Below are 21,295 nucleotides of genomic sequence, written 5' to 3'. Positions count from 1 at the left end.
ATATATATATAGTAGTATCTCATTTGATTTATATGAAGTTCAGGAATAGACAAAACTAACCGATGGTCATGAAGTCAGAATAGTGATTACAGGTGGGGACTGTATTTACTGAGAAGAGGCATTAAGGAGTCTTCTGAGCTGCAGGAAACATTCCAGGTTTTGATCTCAGTGGTTTTTCATGGAGGGGTGTGTGTGTCGTAAAGCATCATCCAAGAGTCTTTGGATCAGCATTAGACAGTTACTTTATCATTACACTTGCATTTTTGTCTAGCACCTCAGTCTCATGTGCATGTCTATGGTTGGTATTGGATATCTCAATCAAAACTTCAATATTAACATCCTGTTAGAGTAACTTTTTGGTTGAACCATATGAAATTATTGATTGTTGACTGTTTTTGACCTAAAGTGCACTTGTGCACTTTACTACTTGTATACTGACCTCAGTGCAATACAATATAAAGAAAATATCAATTTCAGCATAGCTCAACAGTTAGTGATAATGTGTGCAAAATGACTATAAACAAACTAGGAATACAATAACTTGTCATGGCCCCTGGCCCCTGTGTATTTCTTATCAGCCTGAAGATGGAGAAGAAACATGTATTAGCCCTGCAGCCCATGACAGATCAGCCTTGATGCAGCTCCTATTCTTTTTAGGTCTCAAGCTTATGCAATGTCAAAAGAAATATCTTTTTGTTTTAAAAATATGTAGATGAAACATCTTTCCTCTAATGTTTTAAAACAAAGACATTTGTTTTATATGCTCTTAATTGGTGTTGCTTAATGTCTGCCAGTTGTTTTCTATCAGGAGAATAAAATTTTTTGTTGCACCATCGTCTTTCTACCATATCATTTATCAGCTCAAGATTTGTGCACTTCAAGTATGTTATACCTCAATACAATTTGTGTTTAATGGCCCTGGCCAACACTCCTGGGGAGGTCATATCCACGTCAGGCCTCCAGGACTCATGCACTGTGACCCTCCTGTGGAATGCGGTTGTTCCCAGCACAACAGCCACTCTTACTTACAGTTCTGCCACTGAAGCAGCGCCTCTACTTCCCTCTGAGCATTCCAGTCCTCAATCCTTCTAACAGCGAGGGTTACCTACCAACTCCCCAAGCCACCCTCAATCCAGCCCCGCTAGACATTTCTGGGTCTGAGGAGGAGGAAAACCCCATCCATTCCCCAGCACTTCGCTGAGGACTCACACATAGCCCAGCAAGCTTGACCCAATGTATTTCATCATGAAGCCTCTCTTCTCCTCCTCACTTGGACTTTTTGCTATCTTTGATGTGAATGAGAAGTCCAAGAGTCTTTGGATCAGCATTAGACAGTTACTTTATCATTACACTTGCATTTTTGTCTAGTACCTCAGTCTGACGTGCACGTCTATGGTTGGTATTGGATATCTCAATCAAAACTTCAATATTAACATCCTGTTATAGTAACTTTTTGGTTGAACCATATGAAATTATTGATTATTGACTGTTTTTGACTTAAAAAATGCAATTTTATACAGTTCAAACTAACAGTTTTATTCAAGATAGGCTTTTTTTTTAAAAAAGAGAAACTGAACTTTAGGGTGAGTTTGAACAAAAGGGAAAAATTGATTCTTAAATATCCAGACAAATACTGAAACACCTGTGCAGCATCTTACCTTGGCTTTCAGATCAGCACACAATTCCTGTTGCTTTTTCTTGTCCTTAGCCAATGTGCTCTCCATTTCATGAGCTGCACAAGCCTCAATGAGTGTCAGCACAGCCTTCTGTGTAAAGTCTTTCTTATTTTTATTCCAATTTGATATCAAGATCTTTCTCTGCTCCATAGCAAAGCGATACTGGTCACAATATTTCTCATGTTCAATCTGAAAAGATAACAGAGGGTGAATACTTATCATGAAAATGAGCTTATATTTTGTGTCATTGTTACAAAAATGAAAAAAAAAACATTATAACCAATGATTTTGAAAAATTGGGGACAAATATTTAATCATAAATACAGCAACCAGAAACCAGGTAGTACCTCCAAAGTTCTGAACTCGTGGCTAATTGGTGACTGAGGACAAGTCATTTAATGTTTGTAAGTCCTTAGTTTCCTCATATAGGATGCGGTTACACCAGGTAACCTCTAAAACCACTTTCGTTTCTAAATGGTAATGATTCTATGAGAGCAGAAAGCAATATTTTCCCTATATTTAATTTTAAAAATATCCCATCTTTATATCAGTTTTGGTATTTTAACAATTACATCAAGTGTTTCAGTTAGACAAAATGCTAATAAACATAAAAATTGCTACCACAATCTTGAAAACTCACAATTTTACCCTGAATTACTGAAACATTCAGATGTTAGGATGCCTAAACTTAAAGTAATAATAGCAATGACACTGAGCCCTTCTCATGCTATGCTCATGAAGGACATGGCATTTTCACATCGGCAGCAGTAGCTCCTTTTGGCAGTGAATCTCAACCATGGGAATTAGCAGAGTCTTGAGGGAAGAACAGGAATGGAGAGAACCTGAGTAGCCTGGAAAACCTCTGTGGGTCATTCTGAAATGCTCCTCAGAAAAAGGTGTGCCTTCCAAAGTTGAGAGTCACTGATCTAAATAATTCTTTATGTTGCCAGTATAGACCATGACTCTGAATTTAATACATTATTTAACCTCCAGGAGTTGTGGGAAAAGCAGCTAGCAAACAGGACATTTTATGTCCCACCTAAAATAATACTTTAGGTATAATTAGGTACGCAGTAAAACCACTTACTTGGTCTCACTTAAACTAAGTATCAGCTACTGAGATCTGCTCTGTAAACTTCTCAGCTTTGTTTTATAAAGCCAAAAATATACTTAACATCTGTAAAACATTAAGCATATACCACACAGAAATGGATGCTAATAAATCTAATGTAAGAAGTAAATGTATTGGGAGCCCAAGGAGAGCAGATCACGAGGTCAAAAGACTGAGATCATCCTGGTCAACATGGTAAAATCCTGTCATTACTGAAAATACAAAAATTAGCTGGGCCTGGTAGCCCATGCCTGTAGTCCCAGCTACTTGGGAGACTGAGGCAGGAGAATCACTTGAACCCAGGAGGGGAAGGGTGCAGTGAGCAAAGATCGCACCACTGCACTCCAGCCTGGCGACAGAGCAAGACTCCATCTCAAAAAATAAATAAATAAATAAATAAGTAAATGTAAAAATCTTTATCATGATAATAATAGAAAAATATAAAAATCTACAAGTTATAAATGGCAACTTGTCACAGAAGCAAATAGAATCAATAGGCAACAAAAGGAAAGATCTAATTTAATAAGTGAAAGTTATTTAAAAATTCAGAGTGAATTATTTATCATATAACAGGTATCTGTTACTGAATAAAGGGAGAGAGGTGAAGAGAATGAAAGAAGATGGGAAAAAATGGTCACAGTAGCTGTGTGACCTTTGCTTCAGTTTTTCCATCTAAGGATGGGAACAGTACTTCTCTCATCCACTCTAACGTGTATTCAAGGAGTTTCCATGTGATTGATACATGGTTAACTTCTATATACATGTGAGTATTGTTGTTACTTGCTTAATTTAAAACAATTACAAAAACACAGAGTATTTAAGATGCTATAGCATGGCTCACTTAAAAATTAAAAGTCTGCGTGTTTGTTTAGGTGTATGTTATAAGGTGAGTTATTGTGAAATTAATTAGTGACAGGGTAACTTCTGTTTTCTTGCCCTTGTGTTCTTGTTGACTAAAGAATGAAACAATAAAACAGTAATTTCCCAGTTCCTTTTTAGGAAAATATCAGTCACATCTTTGAGTTCTGTATTTGGGGTATTTGTGTCTCAGATCCATCTAGGAGGATCAAGCAGAGTTGTCGTGGCGGGGAAGAGATAAGTAAGTACCACCCCCAGGGCAAGTGCTGGCTTCCCTGTGACTAGAAAGACTGAGGTGAAGCAGGCTCTGTGAATAGTGGAGCAGGCATTTCACTTTCAGGCAAGACCTGGAGATGGCAAAGCCCCCGAAGGTGAGCATCTGGCTGACCAGACACCCAGCAGTCAAATACTAGCAGAGCAGCCCTGGGATCACAGTGAAGATCTCCACAGCAAGTAGGCACAGAGAGTGACTTCTGCCCGAGGGGGCCCTCCACCTCGTTATGGACAGGACAAACTCGAAAAAATGACCTGCACAGGCTTTCAAACCATTATATAACCCTATTATTTTCTAGAGTATAGGAAAAAATAATTTTTAAAGAACCATTTAAAGTACATGTACATTGCTTAATAATTATTGACTACTAAAACAATTTAATTTGCCAGTATGTACGTAGGCCCAACACTCACCAAATCATGCCTAGATTTGTGAGGAAAATATCTTTGTAACATGTCCAGATACAGAGTCCTTCTTCCAAAGAGATCTCCAGGGTACTGATCCAAAATAGCCTGGTAAATCCAGTGGTCTTCTTCACTTAGTTGGCAGTTTCTGGAAGCAAAAAAATGTCACAACATATTACTGAGCAATCACGAAATTTGAGGGACTCAAACTGTTCAAGCTATTAGCAAGTGATAGTGACGAAGCAAAACGAGGTTTCTGTGTACTTTAAAGACATTAGCCAAATTTAATGTCTGTTTCAGAAAAGTTTCTAAATTCTAATGCAATGAGTTCCTTCAATTCTTTATTTGGTCTTGCCATGAGTATGAGCCATAATTCGATTAAGTTTGATGAGACATAGTATTTCAAAAATAATTATTCTATCTTGCCTGTAACGATATTTTAGAAATCATGACCAATGAATGAAATAAACACTGGGGAATAAATTATTATGTATACAGATTAAAAAGGAATTTTATTTATTCAACAAGGTTCCTATGTCTAAACTGGAGAAAAGTACAAATGTAGACAGTTAAATGAGCAATTATGTAAAGGAAAAGACAGACTGAGGAAGATATCAGTCAGAAATGATCACAGATATCATTTCATTATGATTTCTCATTATTTAAGGTTTGACTTCAAAAGAAAGTCTAAAATTATCTATTACTTTACCTCTTAGTGCTTCATAGAGGCAATACTAAATATTGATAGTGAAAAGATAACCAATGGCATTAAAACCACTGAAGAAATCATTTGCAAATAGGATCCCTTCAAGTCACCTTCCCAATAACATATCTACTATGCTCCAAAAGGCCTTTTTCCTTTCAGAACACTCCTAGGCACCATCCTGGTTTGCATTCTTTATAGAGTATTAGCAAAGTCTTGTGCAGAGTGAAAAGTTTGCAATATCAGCTTGAACGCTAAACTGAATTAATATATTTTTATATTCTCAGTTTATTTTGCATATCATTATTCCTGTTTAATGAATGAGAATAATCACATAAAAATGCAATCAGAGGGAATATTATTAGCAACAAATACTTCTTAATCCAAGAGGAGACCTGTCATTGTTTATTTCTACTATATCAGTGGTCTTATACTTTAAAGTTAACTGTGCAATTCAAAGAATTTCTTATATATCTTCCACGCCCCTGAAAAATATTTGACAATTTAAAACAGAATAAAACACCTCTTAAATCAGTGATACTGATGGTAATTCCAATGTTCTCATACAAGATTATTATTCTGATAAATAGCAAGAAAGAAAAACTCTTTTTCAAAGAAAAAAGTCCTATCTGTTTCATAATAGGGGGAAAAAAAGAGGGTTGGAGATTCTACCAGGAAGAGGAATACTCTACAGTTCTTCAGTATGACATAACAATTTATTGCAGAGAGAATTGGAAATGAATTCGTTGAACACACCAAGTGTTTCAGTCCTGTCTGAATCAGTTATGCATGTATAGACAAAGGCTTCTGCAAATAAAGCAGTACAAATAGGAGTATTAAGCCAGAAGAAAGATTTGCCTGAGTAAACTTGGCATTTAAAACATCCTCAGGATTTCATGGACAATATCTCAGGTCCTCTTTCAAGGAGCCCATCTTCATTCAGGTTAACATAAATGCATTTTAATAGCAGAGTTAGCCACATAACTTCTGCATTACCATACCACAAGCAACAAACAAAAAATAGAACTAAAGTCCATGTCTTCATTAATGTTTGTAAAATGTTTTTTTAAATCAAAAGGACTTGAAAAGAGTTTGAATTTCCACCTTTACTTGATTATAAATGTGGATGCATGGGTGTGTGTGCCCTGGGAAGGGGAAAGCAATAGAAGCTAGGTCCAACCAGTTCTCTGTTCCTTTAAATTGTGATTCATCTCTATAATGGATGCTGTTGGTACCGCACCCAGATTGCCTTTATTAGATGGAATTCTTATCACCGAGATGCTGTGAGTCTTGGCAGATAACACACAGATGCCTCTTCCTTCTCTGGAGAATTGCCCTGGACCAAGTGGGAGCTGCCTCTCCCACCCTCTTTAGAGAAGGCTCCCCTCCCACCCTCTTTCAAAGGCCAGCCATAACCAATGACTGACCTACCTGGAGGTACAGAAAGCCAGCCTACTTGACTCCAGAGAGGATCAACTCTATGATACCTTTGCACTCCGGTGTTTCCCCATGGGAGCAAACCATGGCCAGTCTCCACTGACACCTTCTTGCTTACACATTTCCCTTCTTCTATTTGGCTTCCTTCACAGCCCTCCCCCTGAGAGCACCTCCCAACAAATCTCTTGTTTAGAAATCCCTGTCTCAGCTTTGTTTCAATAGAACCTACCTTAATATAATCTATAAGCAATCTTACCCGTAATTTTCAAAAATAGTTTAAATCTTTTGGTAAATGGAGAAGTACTCCTAAATTATTTTCTTTCATGATATCTCATACTGAGTGGCAGTGGAAGATTGTGACTGTGCTCAAGGAGAAAGTGAAAATGGCAGACATTTACAAAAATGCTTTCCAAATAGAAGCATACATTAAGCAGTGTACATTGCTATAAATAAATATAGCAGCGGGAGAATTTGTGGCACTCAGTGCATTTTTATACATTGCCTCAATGTATTAATTAGCTGCCATTTTTGTGACAATATTAAACCACTTAAACATATGAAATGATCATAAAACATTAAAGTCAGATATTTCAAAGCAAGCATGCCATGAACTGTCACCATATCCATTTTGACCTTCTTGTTGATTTTAGAAGCCTCACATCCCAACAGTTTTTCCCAGTTACCAAAATTACTCAAATTGCAAGTCACTTTTTAGTACATGTAGAATAAAATTTTTAAAAAACATGCTTAAAGGAAATGATACATAAATACTCACAATATTATTATTTTTAGGTTATGTATTTATAGCAGTTTCCAGAGTTGCAGCCTTAAACATTGGAGCAAATATTCACATAGGCAGGAATAATGAAACAGCTCTGCATCTCCATTAGAATGCTGCATGTGAGGAAAGGAGAACCCTCCCTCAGCTACATACATACCCTACATATATACCAAGCCTTTGGATGGTAAAAATCTAAGAAGAATATTTAAACATAGTAGCCTCATCACAATAACAAAGTAGTCACTTCTGAGGAACATGGACTTTGAACTTCTAAAATAAAATCAGATTCAATATACTTGCATTTCCAAGTGTAAATCTGGACACTTATCTTTTTAAATCAAACCTTCATCTTTTTTATATAGAAAAATCTATATAAAGTAGCTGAAACTAAGGTTAGGTTTTACCTTTCAAAGTTCCTGTTGAATTCAATTGCTTTGCTGGTGATTCTAATGACAGAAGTAGCTAAATTGCACAGATAGTGAAAAATATTCTGATCCCTTATCTACTTTCTGAATTTGAAAAATGACTCTATAATGTTAAAAGAACATTAAGAACATTTTAAAGAAAACTTTCAAATTGTCCTAAGCTTTTTGCAATTTACCAAAAAAAAAAAAAAAAAAATCTTTAGACAAAAAATCTTTAGCAGTTCTCTGCAATTTCTATTCCTTTTTGTCCGTCTAAACTTTCTAATTTAAAGTTCTTTAGAATATTCATCTTTATCACAGCCTGCTAAGATTTTACAATTTGTAAGGTTATTGAGTACTTTGAACACTTCAGGGAATTTCAGCCTACAAAAAGGTGAGGTATTTCCCACTCAATTCTTATTCACCATCTCCTACCCTACAATATGGTATCTGATCACAGATATCATTTCATCATGATTTCTCAGGCAGTGAGACAAAACAGATAATTCAGAAAACAACAACAGAGCTGTAAAAATTCAGCCTGACCCAGGCCATTGTCTTCCTAATTCTGCCTGTTTGAATTATCCCAAAAATCCTAAAGTGACTCACAATTAACTTAGCTACTAGTGTTCCTCACAGCCACATTTAAATCACTTTCCTTGGGTTCTGGTTCCGTGACATTCAAATACACTTAGGGATGGAGGGCAGGCAATGGTGGTAAACAAGACATGTACAGGTAACAGGTACTTTAACAACAGAAACAAGTTTATGAAACTAAACATTGTGGTTACAAACTGGCTGAAAGCTGTCTTATGTTTTCTCAGAGTAAAGGAGCTTTCCAGGCAAAATGGTAATTAGTGCCTCCTGAAGCTAGCTGATGCAATAGTGAACTTGACCTGAAGAAAAACTCATCTCTTAAAGCATTACAGTGTTAGGGGACACCTACTGCTCCTTCGGAGAAGTAGGGGTGCAGTGAGCCACCATTCAATTAATGTGGATGACAGACCATCCTCTTCTCTGGCTGCATCAGATCTGACCCTCTGTAATACACAATCTGACTTCACCTTTCAGTTTTTTCTTTCCAATACAGAACCATCCAAACACCCAATCTAATCAGCCTGGTTTCTTCATCCACCAACAACCCCAGCCCAGGCCCATTGTCCAAATATAAATCTATGTCTGATTTTCAGTCTGGTTTACAGGAGGCTCCCTGCTCCCAGACCCATTTCTGACCAACAGAATCTGCTCCTCAAATCTTCCCTGGGTATGCATCTTCTATTCCTCAGAGATCTATTCCCACCTCCATAGTCCCTGGCTCTACCAGTCTGGCTACTTAGCTGGAAGGTGACGACCAGAATAAAGTGGACTTTCACAAGCAAGGTCAAAATCCATTGAAACGAAGGAAAAAAAAGTGATGCTATAGGGTAAGGCCAAAACTTGTGCCAAATTCCAAAGCCTCATTCTTCTGAAGGATGATGAAAAGATAGCAGGATTCTAAAAGTAATGGCTTTGGGAATCTGGTCAGAACAGGAGGCTAAGTGATTTATTTGGAAGTTGCATTTTCCAAATGGTAAGTACATTGTTTTTACTTAGATTATTTTTTAGAGAAGTTTACATAGAAAGCTCACTTTTTTCACTTAGAATGTATATTTTTTGGAAGTAGAATAGTGGGGATGATGGCAAGCCTCTTAAACCACTCTTTGTCTCTGAAACATCCATCCACCAGTAGTTTTCTGGTGGAAGTTTTGAAATAACATGACGGAGATAAAACAGCCTTTTACTTTTTTTTTTTTGCAGATAGGGTCTCGCTCTGTCACCCAGGCTGGTGTGCAGTGGCGTGATCTTGGCTCACTGCAGCCTTGAACTCCTGGATTCAAGCAGTCCTGCCTTAGCCTCCCACAGAGCTGGGACTACAGGCATGTGCCACCACACTCGGATAATTTTTTATTTTCAGTAGAGATAGGGTCTTGCTCTGTTGCCTAGGCTGGTCTTGAACTTCTGAGCTCAAGCAGTCCTCCCACCTTGGCCTCCCAAAGTGCTGGAATTACAGGCATGACCCACCGCACCTCACCTAAAATAGCCTTTTAAAAGTAAGACGTAATTGCTCAAACACCCCATATGCTAGGTTTTTAATAATTACATTCATCATAAGAAGCGTAAGGAAAAGAAAACTGTAGCAGACATTGCTCCCACCCCTGCTCCTGCCCACCAGAATGCTGACTTTATTCAAGATCTACTCTCCTCCATCCACATTTGGCCCTGCTTCAGGAAAAGTGAGCCCCATCTCCAGCCCTGGCAGTGAATCTGGATTGATTTTCAGCTATTCACAAACACCCATTCACAAACTTCCTGTTTCTCTAACAAGTGTTTGGTAGGAACATGGACAAAAGATCCAATTCTGGCCAATGAAATGTGAAGGGAAGTCTTCAGGGGCAATGTTTTCCTAGCTCTTAGAGTCACAAAGACAGAAGGAAGGTCCCTCTCTGCCTCTGGACGTTGTTATGCAGAACTGTCTGGCAGGAAGTCATCTAACTTGCAAGAAGGCTAGGCAAGAGAATGCAGAACACCAGACCTCACTGTTCTTGGACTTCTGTACCTCTAGACTTCTTGTTACATAAGAAATTGCTTTATTATGTAAGTTACTTTGAGTTGGATTGGGTATTCTCTTATAGCTAAAGATAATTGACAGCAAACTGAAAAAGAGAAAAATGACTTTTTAAACATAGCATCTTAATATTGCTTTGGAAGAAAAGTACTATGAAAGGATGTGGAGATGAAAGAGATGTAGACCCAATGCATGGAGAGACCAGCATCTAAGGTGACGAATACTCTGCAGCTGATTGCCGGCCAATGATGTTCAACACCAAGGACCATTTTTAAGACCAGAAAAAGACTCTCAAACTCAAATGAATAGAATCAGTGAAGACAAGATCATCTGCAAATTCATTATTTGCTCTGTGTTTTAAATCCTTATATTGAACCAAAATCTGTCTTCATGTTATCATTTTATTCTTCATTTTTGGGGGGACAAGAACATTTTAAACTGCAGTAAAGTTGAATTAAATAAAATTACCTTATATAGACATTATGACTCAATTTTCTAAGTCCAAAAGCAAGAGTAATAAAATTGGCCTGCTCCTTTGGGACAGTAGGAGGAAAACTTTACTTAATCATCATAAGGTCTTCTGAAATTTTAATTGCCACATAAAATGTCATAATGTCATCTCAAACCAAGCATAAGTAATCATTAAGAAATTATAAGAATGAATTAAAAGAGTGATAGTTCTTCTCAGTTTATTTTTGAGACATTAGCAATGGTTAACTTTATGTTTTCTGATAGGCACTAATACGGCAAATAAACATAAACCTGGGAATGGTGTGGTTATCCTTACTTGCTCTCCATAGTGTTTGTTCTTATAGTTACCTCAAAAGATTGTATCTTAACTGCATTTGAACTTCAAGGTATAAAGAATAGGGAAAAGTTGTTTATGAACAATCGGTTTGTTATATAAAATAGGTATTAAAATTCTTCTCATGTTAAAACTTGACAATCTTGTCCATAGAAATTTTAATCTTGGCTTTGCATATAGCTACACAAATTTTATTATTTTTACAATACATTCTTTCTGTATTATCTAATAACAAATGTCAATTGTCCTAGACACAAACCCATCAAGCTGTTATGTTTCCATTTTCTTCAATCATATTTATTCAAATTAATTTGATTTCACACCCAGTGAAGAATAGAAACCCCTTATAAATGATTTTCACCCCTTCATCATATAAAACCCAGATTTTTCAGTTTCCTGAAGTATTGAAAAAGTATTTCATGCACTATTACATTGTGCAGTCACTAGCTAAAACAACTACATCAAAAAGGCAGGTGAAGCTGCAGTGATATTACTAATAAAGACTTAAACTAGGTATTTAAGCCGCTATTCTTAAATACCTAGATATACTTTTTGCAAATACATAACATGCAAGTAAATATAACTAAGCAAAGGTAAACTCTAAGACTAGTTTTTGAGGGTATCCTGAAGAAATTGAACCCTTTTTTCCCTTGAAAAAGGGCATTCCACCATAGCCAAGAGAATTTAAAATGTTTTATTCCCAGGACAAACTCAAAGTAGGTTGAATAAACACCACATGTGGTTTCTGGTATTTAAAGAAAGAGTATAAAACCATAAAGTAGTTATTATGAATGATATATTTTAAGAGAAAGCTACTAAATACATGTGACAAAAATAAAATCATGGTCCACACTATTACCCACTCCTTCCAAAAATATAAACCCCAACATCAAGTTGGACAAGAGAAAATGGGAGCTACAGTGACCCAGAATGTTGGGTGAGGGGTCATCTAACCAGTGAGACTACGTGAACACTGGAAGATCAGGTAATTATGCCGCTGTTTCTGGGAACTTCTCTCATTAATCACCCTTGGCACACAACCAGCCCAGACTGGAAGTGTAGAACCTGAGACTGGACATGCCCAGGCACTGAAACTTTCTAACAGCTCTGAGACTTCATTCTCAGAGAAAAATGCCACATGGGAATTAGGGCTCCAATGTTTTAACTTGTTGTCACCTCATCAAGTAGGCAAATATCAGTTATTATACCCCTTTCCCTCTCTTTCTTCTCTCTTGTATTCATCAAGCAATGGTCATATATGTAAGCATTTGTTTATTTCACATATTTTTAAAGAAAATTATGTAAAGCCACACGGTGTTTCTTGAGTGTTGCCTTCTGACGCTGACTTTTATCCATCTCATCTTTATTAGCAATAGAGTTTATTTTGAAATATGGTTTATTTTGAAACAAGGGAAGAGTCAGGTTTATTATGAAAATTATGTATAGATTTCTCTTTTGGCAAAACTTTCACATAAGGACAGTGAAAGAGCTATGCTACAAAAATAAATACTGAAAGAGAGAGAAAGAACATGAACATGACACTGATGATATTTACACATGACAGCAATCTCCAATGCCCTGATCTCCAAGTACAGATGAACCAAATAATATAAAGTCTACTAATGAAAACATAAATTGTTTTTACTTGTCTGGAAGACAATTTACCAATGTTACCAAAAGTCTTAGAATTTTTCATGCCCTTTGACTCAGCAGTTCTATTTCTAGGAGTTCATCTTAAGGGAATAATTATAGAATTACTCAAAATATAGTGACAAAATTGTCTATTCCAAGTTTTTAAAACAATTATCAAAATGTGGTAAAAATAATTGTCCAAAAATAGGAAATTGGTCAAATTTATGTGATACAGCCATATATTGTAATACTATCCAGCTAATTTTAAAATATATTGTAAAATAATATTTAATACATGACCTAAATCATAGAAGAAGCTCAGTAACCATTTATTGGAAAAAGGAATAACACTGGATGTGATTCAAAACAGGAAAAATCAGTAGATACGTGTATAGATTTTTTTTATTTTTGTAAACAACATTCATAGATCTGAAATATATACAATGTTACCGAAAGATATATCTGAGTGTTGGAAATTTAGATTAATTTTTAGTTTCTTCTCTAGTTTTCTAATTGTATTTTACAAATTTTCTTTAACAAATATAATTATTTCTGTATTAAGAGAAATATGCATAAAAGGAAAAGCTCATAAAGCACTAAACAGTTATCTTAAAAATTACTAACGAGTGAAGTAAAGCTACTAACAATTAGGGTAAATTCAATACCATACTCTTTGTAGCTAAAGAATTTAGTTGAGAAAATATAAAACTATGGGCATCAGCAATGTACATACAGAGGAGAAAATTGTTAAATCATTGTGGATTTTAAATAGCATTCAGATTCAGATCTCGAATAATAATAGAATATTAATTATAAACTAACATCATAAAATTTAATATACCTATCAAACAATAAAGTAGAAATTACTTGCCATCACTCTATAGCTTTTTCCACATATTGACTTCATATCTGACATAGCCAAATGGAGCATCAGACAATTATGTCTCATCTATACGATTAATTCATCCAAATGTTAGGAAATTAAAGCCACAATCTCATCTGAGTCTCAAACAAGCAATTAAACTTGTCTTCATGTTACTGATGAAATACAGCCCAAATAGAATCTAAATAGCTTCAAAAAAACACTGAATAAAGGAAGAGGTTCAATTGTAGTCAAATTGTTTTTAAAATGTGTTTTAGTAAAAGAGATCATCCTTTAAAGCTGTGCTGTCCAAGATGTTAGCCCCTAACCACACGTGGCTTAAAAATGTGGCAGTCCAAATTAAGATATATTCTAAGTATAAAATGCTGACCAGATTTCAAAGACTTCATATGAAAAAAGGGAATGTAAACTATCTCATTAATTTAAAAATACTGGTTATATGTTGAAATTACAATATTATGGAACTATTGCATTAAATTAGACACACTTTAAAATAAATTTCACCTTGCTCTTTTTAAATTTTTAATACAGCAACTTGAAACTTAAAATTACATATGTGCTCACACGTACAGCTTTTTGTCATATTTCTATGAAATGGCAACCTGTTTTACCAGCTGATACTGGTACTCAACCTGATTTACCAGCATCCTGGCATGTGTATATTCTTGAAGCAGTGTGGTAACCGGGGAAAACTCTCTATTCAGATGTGCAGAAGAGACTTAATCTTGCTCAACCATTTACCACATCAGAGACTTTGGGGAAATTGCTCACCTTCCTTTGAGCTATAGTTTCTTCATCTGTAAAATAGAGCTTTTAAGATGGGGTAAACTGAGGGTTAAAATCATTTGTATTTGTCAGATCATGTAATAGGTACTCATTAAATATCAATGGTCTCCTCTTTACTCTTTAACTTTGATTTTTAAAAACATGTATTTTTGCTTTAAAAAATAGAAAGTAAAAATACGCCAAAATTATGCATAATTTCACCACCTGGGGATAGCTTTTTTTTTTTTTTTTTTTTTTTTTTGAGATAGGGTCTCACTCTGTTGCCCAGACTGGAGTGCAGTGGTGTGATCTCAGCTTGCCTCCCAGGCTCAAGCAACTCTCCTACCTCAGGTTCCCAAGTAGCAGGAATTACAGGCATGCACCACTACTGTCTGGCTAATTTTTGTATTTTTAGTAGAGATGGGGTTTCACCATGTAGGCCAGGTTGGTCTTGAACGCTTGACCTCAAATGATCCACCCACCTTGGCCTTCCAAAGTGCTGGGATTACAGGCATGAGCCACCGCACCTGGCCCAGGATAACTATTTTTATTGTTTATTTGGGCGGATAACCTTCCAGTCTTTTTTCTGTGGCTATATATAGATATAACGCTTTCAGAAGGAAAGAAAAAAAGAAAGTCCATGTTCTATAAACTATTTTGTGGCCTACTTTTTAATTATATAGCAACATATTCAAATCATTTGTGTCATTAGAAATATCCTTTATATAATCATTAATGTCAGTGTAGTATTCCATTGTGTGGATATATCACACTTGATGAAGTTCATTCCCTAGTTGCTGGCTCTTTAGGTAGTTTTGAAGATTTTGCCATCACTAAGGAAAGAAAATTTAATGCTGAACACCCTTGAAGCCAATATCCACTTTATGTCTCTGATTATTTCCTTAAAGATCATATCTAAAGAAACAAAGAGTATTCACATTTAAAAAGATTTTTGATGACATGGTGTCAGACTTCCAAATACACCAATTATATATAAAAATGCTCATTTCTCCCATACCATTTTAAACTCTGGACACAATGTTTTACCATTTTATAGGAAAAAAATGAGTATTTTTAAAATTTTCATTGCTTTGATGAGTAGAGAGGCTTTTATAAGTTTCTTAATCATTTGCATTTAGAATTACCAACCAGAGTTCCACAGACTGCCACCATGAACATCTATTCATTCCCCTCCCAGCATCTGCACCATATACTCTGCAACCTCACCTGTTAGAGTAGCAGATGAACCATCTGTGCTTATTCCTCCACTTGTGTACTAAATCCCAACTCTCCTTACAACTCCAAGACATCATTCAGCAATTCCCCTCGCCTGCATCTTCAGAGTTTATCCTTTACTAGATTACTCTTGCTAGAATCAAACACACTGCTACTTCTCCCATTTGGAAAAAAAAAAAAAAAGCAAATAACTACATAAAAGCTTGGCCCTACTTGCCTACTCTCCTTTGCAGAAAAACTTATCAAAATAGTTTTCTGTACACACTATCTTCAATTCCTTTCCTATCCATGCAAATTTACTCAATCAGGCATTTGCTTCCACTTCTTCAATGAAAATTGAACCTCCATCTAAAGCCACCAACAACCTCTATTAAAGTCAACAGTCAATTATCAGTGTATTTTACTTATTAGCAGCATGTATTCAATGGACGGACCACTTCCTCTTCACTTGCCTTCCAGGACACTACACTCTCTTGGTTTTCATATCTCACAGACATTTCCTCAGTGTCCTTTGTTGGCTCTTCCTCTTGTCCCTGACATTGTAATGTTGGCAGGTGTAAGGGATAAGTCTTTGACGTTTCTCCTTTCTCTCTTTACTCACTACTTTAGTGATCATATCCAATCTCATGCTAATGACTCATATCCATGTAATTCCAGTCAAGATCTCTTTCCTGAATTCCAAACCCCTATAGCCAACTGCATCCACACAATCTCTACACAGATACCTAATGGCATCTCAACCTCATCGTATCTAAACCTCAACCACGGATTTCCTCCACAACCAAAGTTTGCTTCACATACAGTGTTCCCCATCTAAGATGATGGCAACTCCATCCTTCTAGTTGCTCAGTCCCCAAAATGCAGCTATTTGGAACTATTCTTGTTCCTCTCTTTTTCTTACATGGCTCATTGAATCTGTCAACAGATGCTGTTGGCTCTGTCTTTAAAATATATCCAAGAGCTGAACTGGATTACTTTATCTAAGTGTCCAATATTTTCTTGCACTTCTACCCCCAGCCCCACAGTTTATCTTAAACACAGTAACTGCCAATGTGATTCTGCTAAAACATAAGTCTGATTTTGTCACTCTGCTCACTTCTGCTCAACACCTTCCAACAGCTTCTCACATCACACAGAGTAAAAGCTGAAGTTTTAAAAATGGCTACAAGGCTCTAAACGTCCTACCCCCACCCATACCTCTATGACCCCACCTTCTACTACTCTCTGGATCTGTCACTCTGTTCCTGCCACACTGGCCTCTTGCCAGGCATACTCCCACCACAGTAAACACTGGCTGGAATACTTTTACCCAAATATCTTGAGGACTAGTTTTCCCAACCCCGTCCTAACTTTTATGTCACTTTCTCAACCAGGCCTACTCCTAAACATCTACTTAAAATTACAGTCTGCCACCTAGAATCCCAACACCTTCTATCTCTCTTACTTTGTATTTTTTCATAGCACTTACCACTTTCTAACATTACCGTGTATAATATACTTAAGTATTATGTTTACGGTTTTCAGTGTGTTTCTTACTGTTTCATGAGTACGTGAATTTTTGTATATTTTATGCTAATAGATGCTCAATAAATATTGGTTGAAAATACGAAGGGTAAGCCAGCCATATCTTCATCTCCTTTGCTCCATTTTCCTTTTGGCTGTTCACCAATCAATTAATTTACAAAATGTCTTTATGTGTTAGGGATTTTAATCATTTGTACCTGATATATTGCCAACATTTTCCTGTTACTTCATTTTTACCCTTGTCAAATTTTTTCCTTTAAAAAAATTTTAGAATAGAAACAATATTCACATGGTTCAAAATTCAAAAGGTTTAATGAAAGAGGATACAATGAAAATTCTTTCTACACCTACTCACCCAGGCATGTGGTTCCCCTCCCTCAAGATGAATGTTATCAATTTTTGTGTATTGTTTCAGACATGTAAAAGCAAATATACAAAAATATATATGTTGGCCTTTTTCCTGTTTTACACAATGTAGACTGTACATTGTTTTGATTACTTAACTATATACCTCACCCTAACTCTTACATATTGTTCCATGTCAGTTAATGTAAATTTTCACAATTTTTAATGTGCAGAATAATAAATTGTATGGATGTACAATAATCTATAAAACTAGTCCCTATTGATATTAAGGTTTTTGCTTAATCTTTCACTACTGCAATGAATAACTGTAAAAATAAATCGGTGTATACATATTCAATTATATTTATATGATATATTATTGAGATTTGGAGGCTGTCAGGACAAAGGGCATATACTCTGTGATCTGGGAAGTCCTGCTGATCTGCTCTATAGAAAAGTTTCACCAGTTTAGACTCACTTTAGCAGAATATAAAATACCTGTTTCCCCCACACCGTTGTCATATCTGTTAGATTTAGTTGCAGATGATAAAAACTATTCGAACTCTTTAAGCAAAAAAAAGTTTATGACTAGATATTACATGACTTACACAATAATGCCTCTGCCATGATTACGAAAGGCCCCACCTACCACCTCAGGAAGCTATAATTTCAGAATGTGATCACATGAGCAACATAAATGCCTCACTCCTTGCCTCTTTTCCCTTTAACTCAATTCTGAATCCGAATTCATCCAAGGATTTTGGATTGTCCGAGCCCAAATCACATCCCTTGACCGATCTGTTCATGGCAACATGCTATTGTTTATAAAATGCTTAATATAAGATAGCAATAGTCTTCCCTCATTATTGCTTCTTTTCCTCAGAATTTTCCTAAATTCAAATTCAGATTAATATTTTAATCCTGTGAATAATTTTATTGAGATCATTAAATTTATAGATTGACAGGAAATATATCTATAATTATTCAACCTTCTATTCTGAGACTAAAATATCACTTGTTCAAGTTTTATGTCCTTCAGTAACATTTGAAATGTTTTTTCCTATAGTACAGATCTTTTACATTTCTTGTTAAATTAATTCCCAAATATTCTATATTTATAATTGCTATTGCAAACTATGTTTGTTTCTTTCATGAGATCTTCCAGATGGCCATTGTTTATATATATATATGAAAGTTTGGGTTCCATTTATATTAATTTTATACTCAGCCATCTTACCAAATTATCTTATTTCTGTAGGTTTTTTTCCATTGATTGCCATGAGTTTTTCTTGTAAAAACTCACTATCTGCAAATAAGATAATTTTACCTATATCTATATTTTATAACTCTAATATCTTTCTCTTGTCTAATTGTGTTGCCTACTATTTCCAGAATAACATTAAATAATGGTGGTGATTACAGACTTGTTTGTCACTAATAAAAATGCTTCTATTGTATTCCCATTAAGTTTTTGGAAGTTTATATATTTTATTATAGGAAAAAAGTATTCATCTATTCCTTTTACATTTTTAAAGAATAAATGTTAGCTTTTTAATAGCATTTCACTGTTCATGAAGATAAGCCATAATAGATATCCTTACATTAACTATTTTAAGTTGCTGGAATCATGACAGTGAATATTTTATTTATAATTTTTGTATTAATAGATATAAATGAGATTGGGCCACAGTTTTTGTATGTGTGCAGTATTTTACAAGATTGTCTATCAATGTTATACTTGTTTCATGAACATAACTTAGAAGTTTCTCTCCTTTATCTACTCTCTGAAACAGTTAAATAGCAATGAAATTTTTATTTTTTTCTCTCTGTTTAATAAACTTTATATTCTTAGTGCAGTTTTAGAGTCACACCAAATTAAGCAGAAAGTATAGAGTTCCCATTTATCTTCATCTCCCATGCAAAATAAAATCTCTTCCACTATCAGTATTCCTTGCCAGAGAGTACATTTTGTTGTCATCAATGAACCTATAATGACACATAATTATTACCCAAAGTCCATAGTTTATATTAGGATTCACTCTTCATGTTGCACATCCTATGAGTTCTGACAAACACATAATGACATTTATCCACCATTGTAGTATTGCACAGAATAGCTTTATTGTCCTACTACACTGTGCTCTGCCTACTCATTTATCCCTCCCTTCTGGCCCCTGGCAACACTAATTTTTTTACTGATTCCATAATATTGCCTTTTCCAGAATGCCATACTGTTGGAATAATACACTATGAAGCTTTTTCAGATTCACTTCTTTCACTTAGTTATATGCATTTAAATTTCCTGCATGTCTTTTCATGGCTTGATAGTTCTTTGCTTTTTAGCATTGAATAAAATTTTATTGTCTGTATGTACCACAGTTTGTTTATTCATTCACCTACTGAAGAACATCTTGGTAACTTCCAAGTTTTAGCAGTTATGAATAAAGCTACTATAAACATTCATTTGCAGCTTTTGTGTTGACATATATTTTTTATTCATTTGGGTAAATACCAAGGAGCATGACTGCAGGATTGTATGATAGAAGTATATTTAGTTTTGTAAGAAACTGCCAAACTGCCTTCCAAAGTGGCCGTACCATTCTGAATTCCCACTAGCAATGAACAAGAGGTCCTGTTGCTCTACATAATTATTTGCCAGCATTTGGTGTTGTCAGTGTTCTGGATTTTGACCATTCTAATAAGTGTGTATATCTTGTCTTAATTTGCATTCTCTAGTGGCACATAATGTGGAGCATCTTTTCATGTGCTTATTTGCCATCTGTATATCTTTTTTGCTGAGGTGTCTTCAGGATTTTGCCCATATTTTAATCAGGTTGTTTCCTTATTGTTGAGTTTTAAAAGTAATTTGTATATTTTGGATAACAGTCTTTTATCAGATGTGTCTTTTGCAAATATTTTCTCTCATTCTGCAGCTTGTCTTCTCATTCTCTTGACATTGTCTCTTGCAGAGCATAAGTTTGTCATTTTAATGAAGTTCAGTTTATCAATTATTTCATTCATGGATCATGCTTTTGGTCTCAAAAGTAATTGTCATACCCAAGATCATCTAGGTTTTCTCCCATGTTACCTTCTAAGAGTTTTACAGTTTTGTGTCTGACATTTAGGCCTATCATTTTGAGTTAATTTTTGTGAAAGGTGTCTAGATTCTTTTTTTTGAATATGTATGTCTAGTTGTTCCAGTAACATTTGTTGAAAAGACTGTCTTTGCTTCATTGTATTGCCTCTGCTCCTTTATCAAACATTGCATATATGTGGGTCTATTTCTAGGTTCTTTTTAAATTTTTTTTTAATTTTTATTTTTTAAAATATACTTTAATTTCTGGGGTACATGCGCAGAATGTGCAGGTTTGTTACATACGTATACACATGCCATGGTGGTTTGCTGAACCCATCAACATGTCACCTACATTAGGTATTTCTCCTAATGCTATCCCTCCCCTAGCCTCACACCCCCTGACAGGTCTCGATGTGTGATGTTCCCCCTTGCTGTGTCCACGTGTTCTTATTGTTCAACTCCTACTTATGAGTGAGAACATGTGGTGTTTGGTTTTCTGTTCTTGTGTTAGTTTGCTGAGAATGATTGTTTCCAGCTTCATCCATGTCCCTGAAAAGGATGTGAACTCATCTTTTTTATGGCTGCATAGTATTCCATGCTGTATATGTGCCACATTTTCTTTATCCAGTCTATCGTTGATGGACATTTGGGTTGGTTCCAAGTCTTTGCTATTGTGAATAGTGTCACAATAAACATACGTGTGCATGTGTCTTTATAGTAGAATGATTTATAATCCTTTGGGTATATACCCAGTAATGGGATTGCTGGGTCAAATG

The 21,295-nt window shown here is 35.5% G+C and overlaps 1 protein-coding gene across 3 annotated transcripts in view; it reads right to left on the bottom strand.

The window, feature by feature from the left end:
* The window catches only part of CCDC148 (coiled-coil domain containing 148), a 328,544-nt gene that overhangs the window by 167,446 nt on the left and 139,803 nt on the right, over positions 1 to 21,295 (bottom strand). For all 3 annotated transcript variants that reach the window (XM_011991765.1, XM_011991774.1, XM_011991756.1), the window contains 2 exons: positions 4,333 to 4,471; positions 1,659 to 1,865 (listed from right to left, as the gene is read on the bottom strand). In XM_011991765.1, the coding sequence (XP_011847155.1) occupies positions 1,659 to 1,865; positions 4,333 to 4,471 (346 nt within the window). The remainder of the gene's footprint in view (positions 1 to 1,658; positions 1,866 to 4,332; positions 4,472 to 21,295) is intronic.

Source organism: Mandrillus leucophaeus, unplaced genomic scaffold (genome assembly GCF_000951045.1).
Source record: "Mandrillus leucophaeus isolate KB7577 unplaced genomic scaffold, Mleu.le_1.0 Scaffold110, whole genome shotgun sequence".
Taxonomy (NCBI): Eukaryota; Metazoa; Chordata; class Mammalia; order Primates; family Cercopithecidae; genus Mandrillus; species Mandrillus leucophaeus.
The sequence above is the reverse complement of the archived record's forward strand: the minus strand, read 5'-3'. Positions and strand labels throughout refer to the sequence as shown.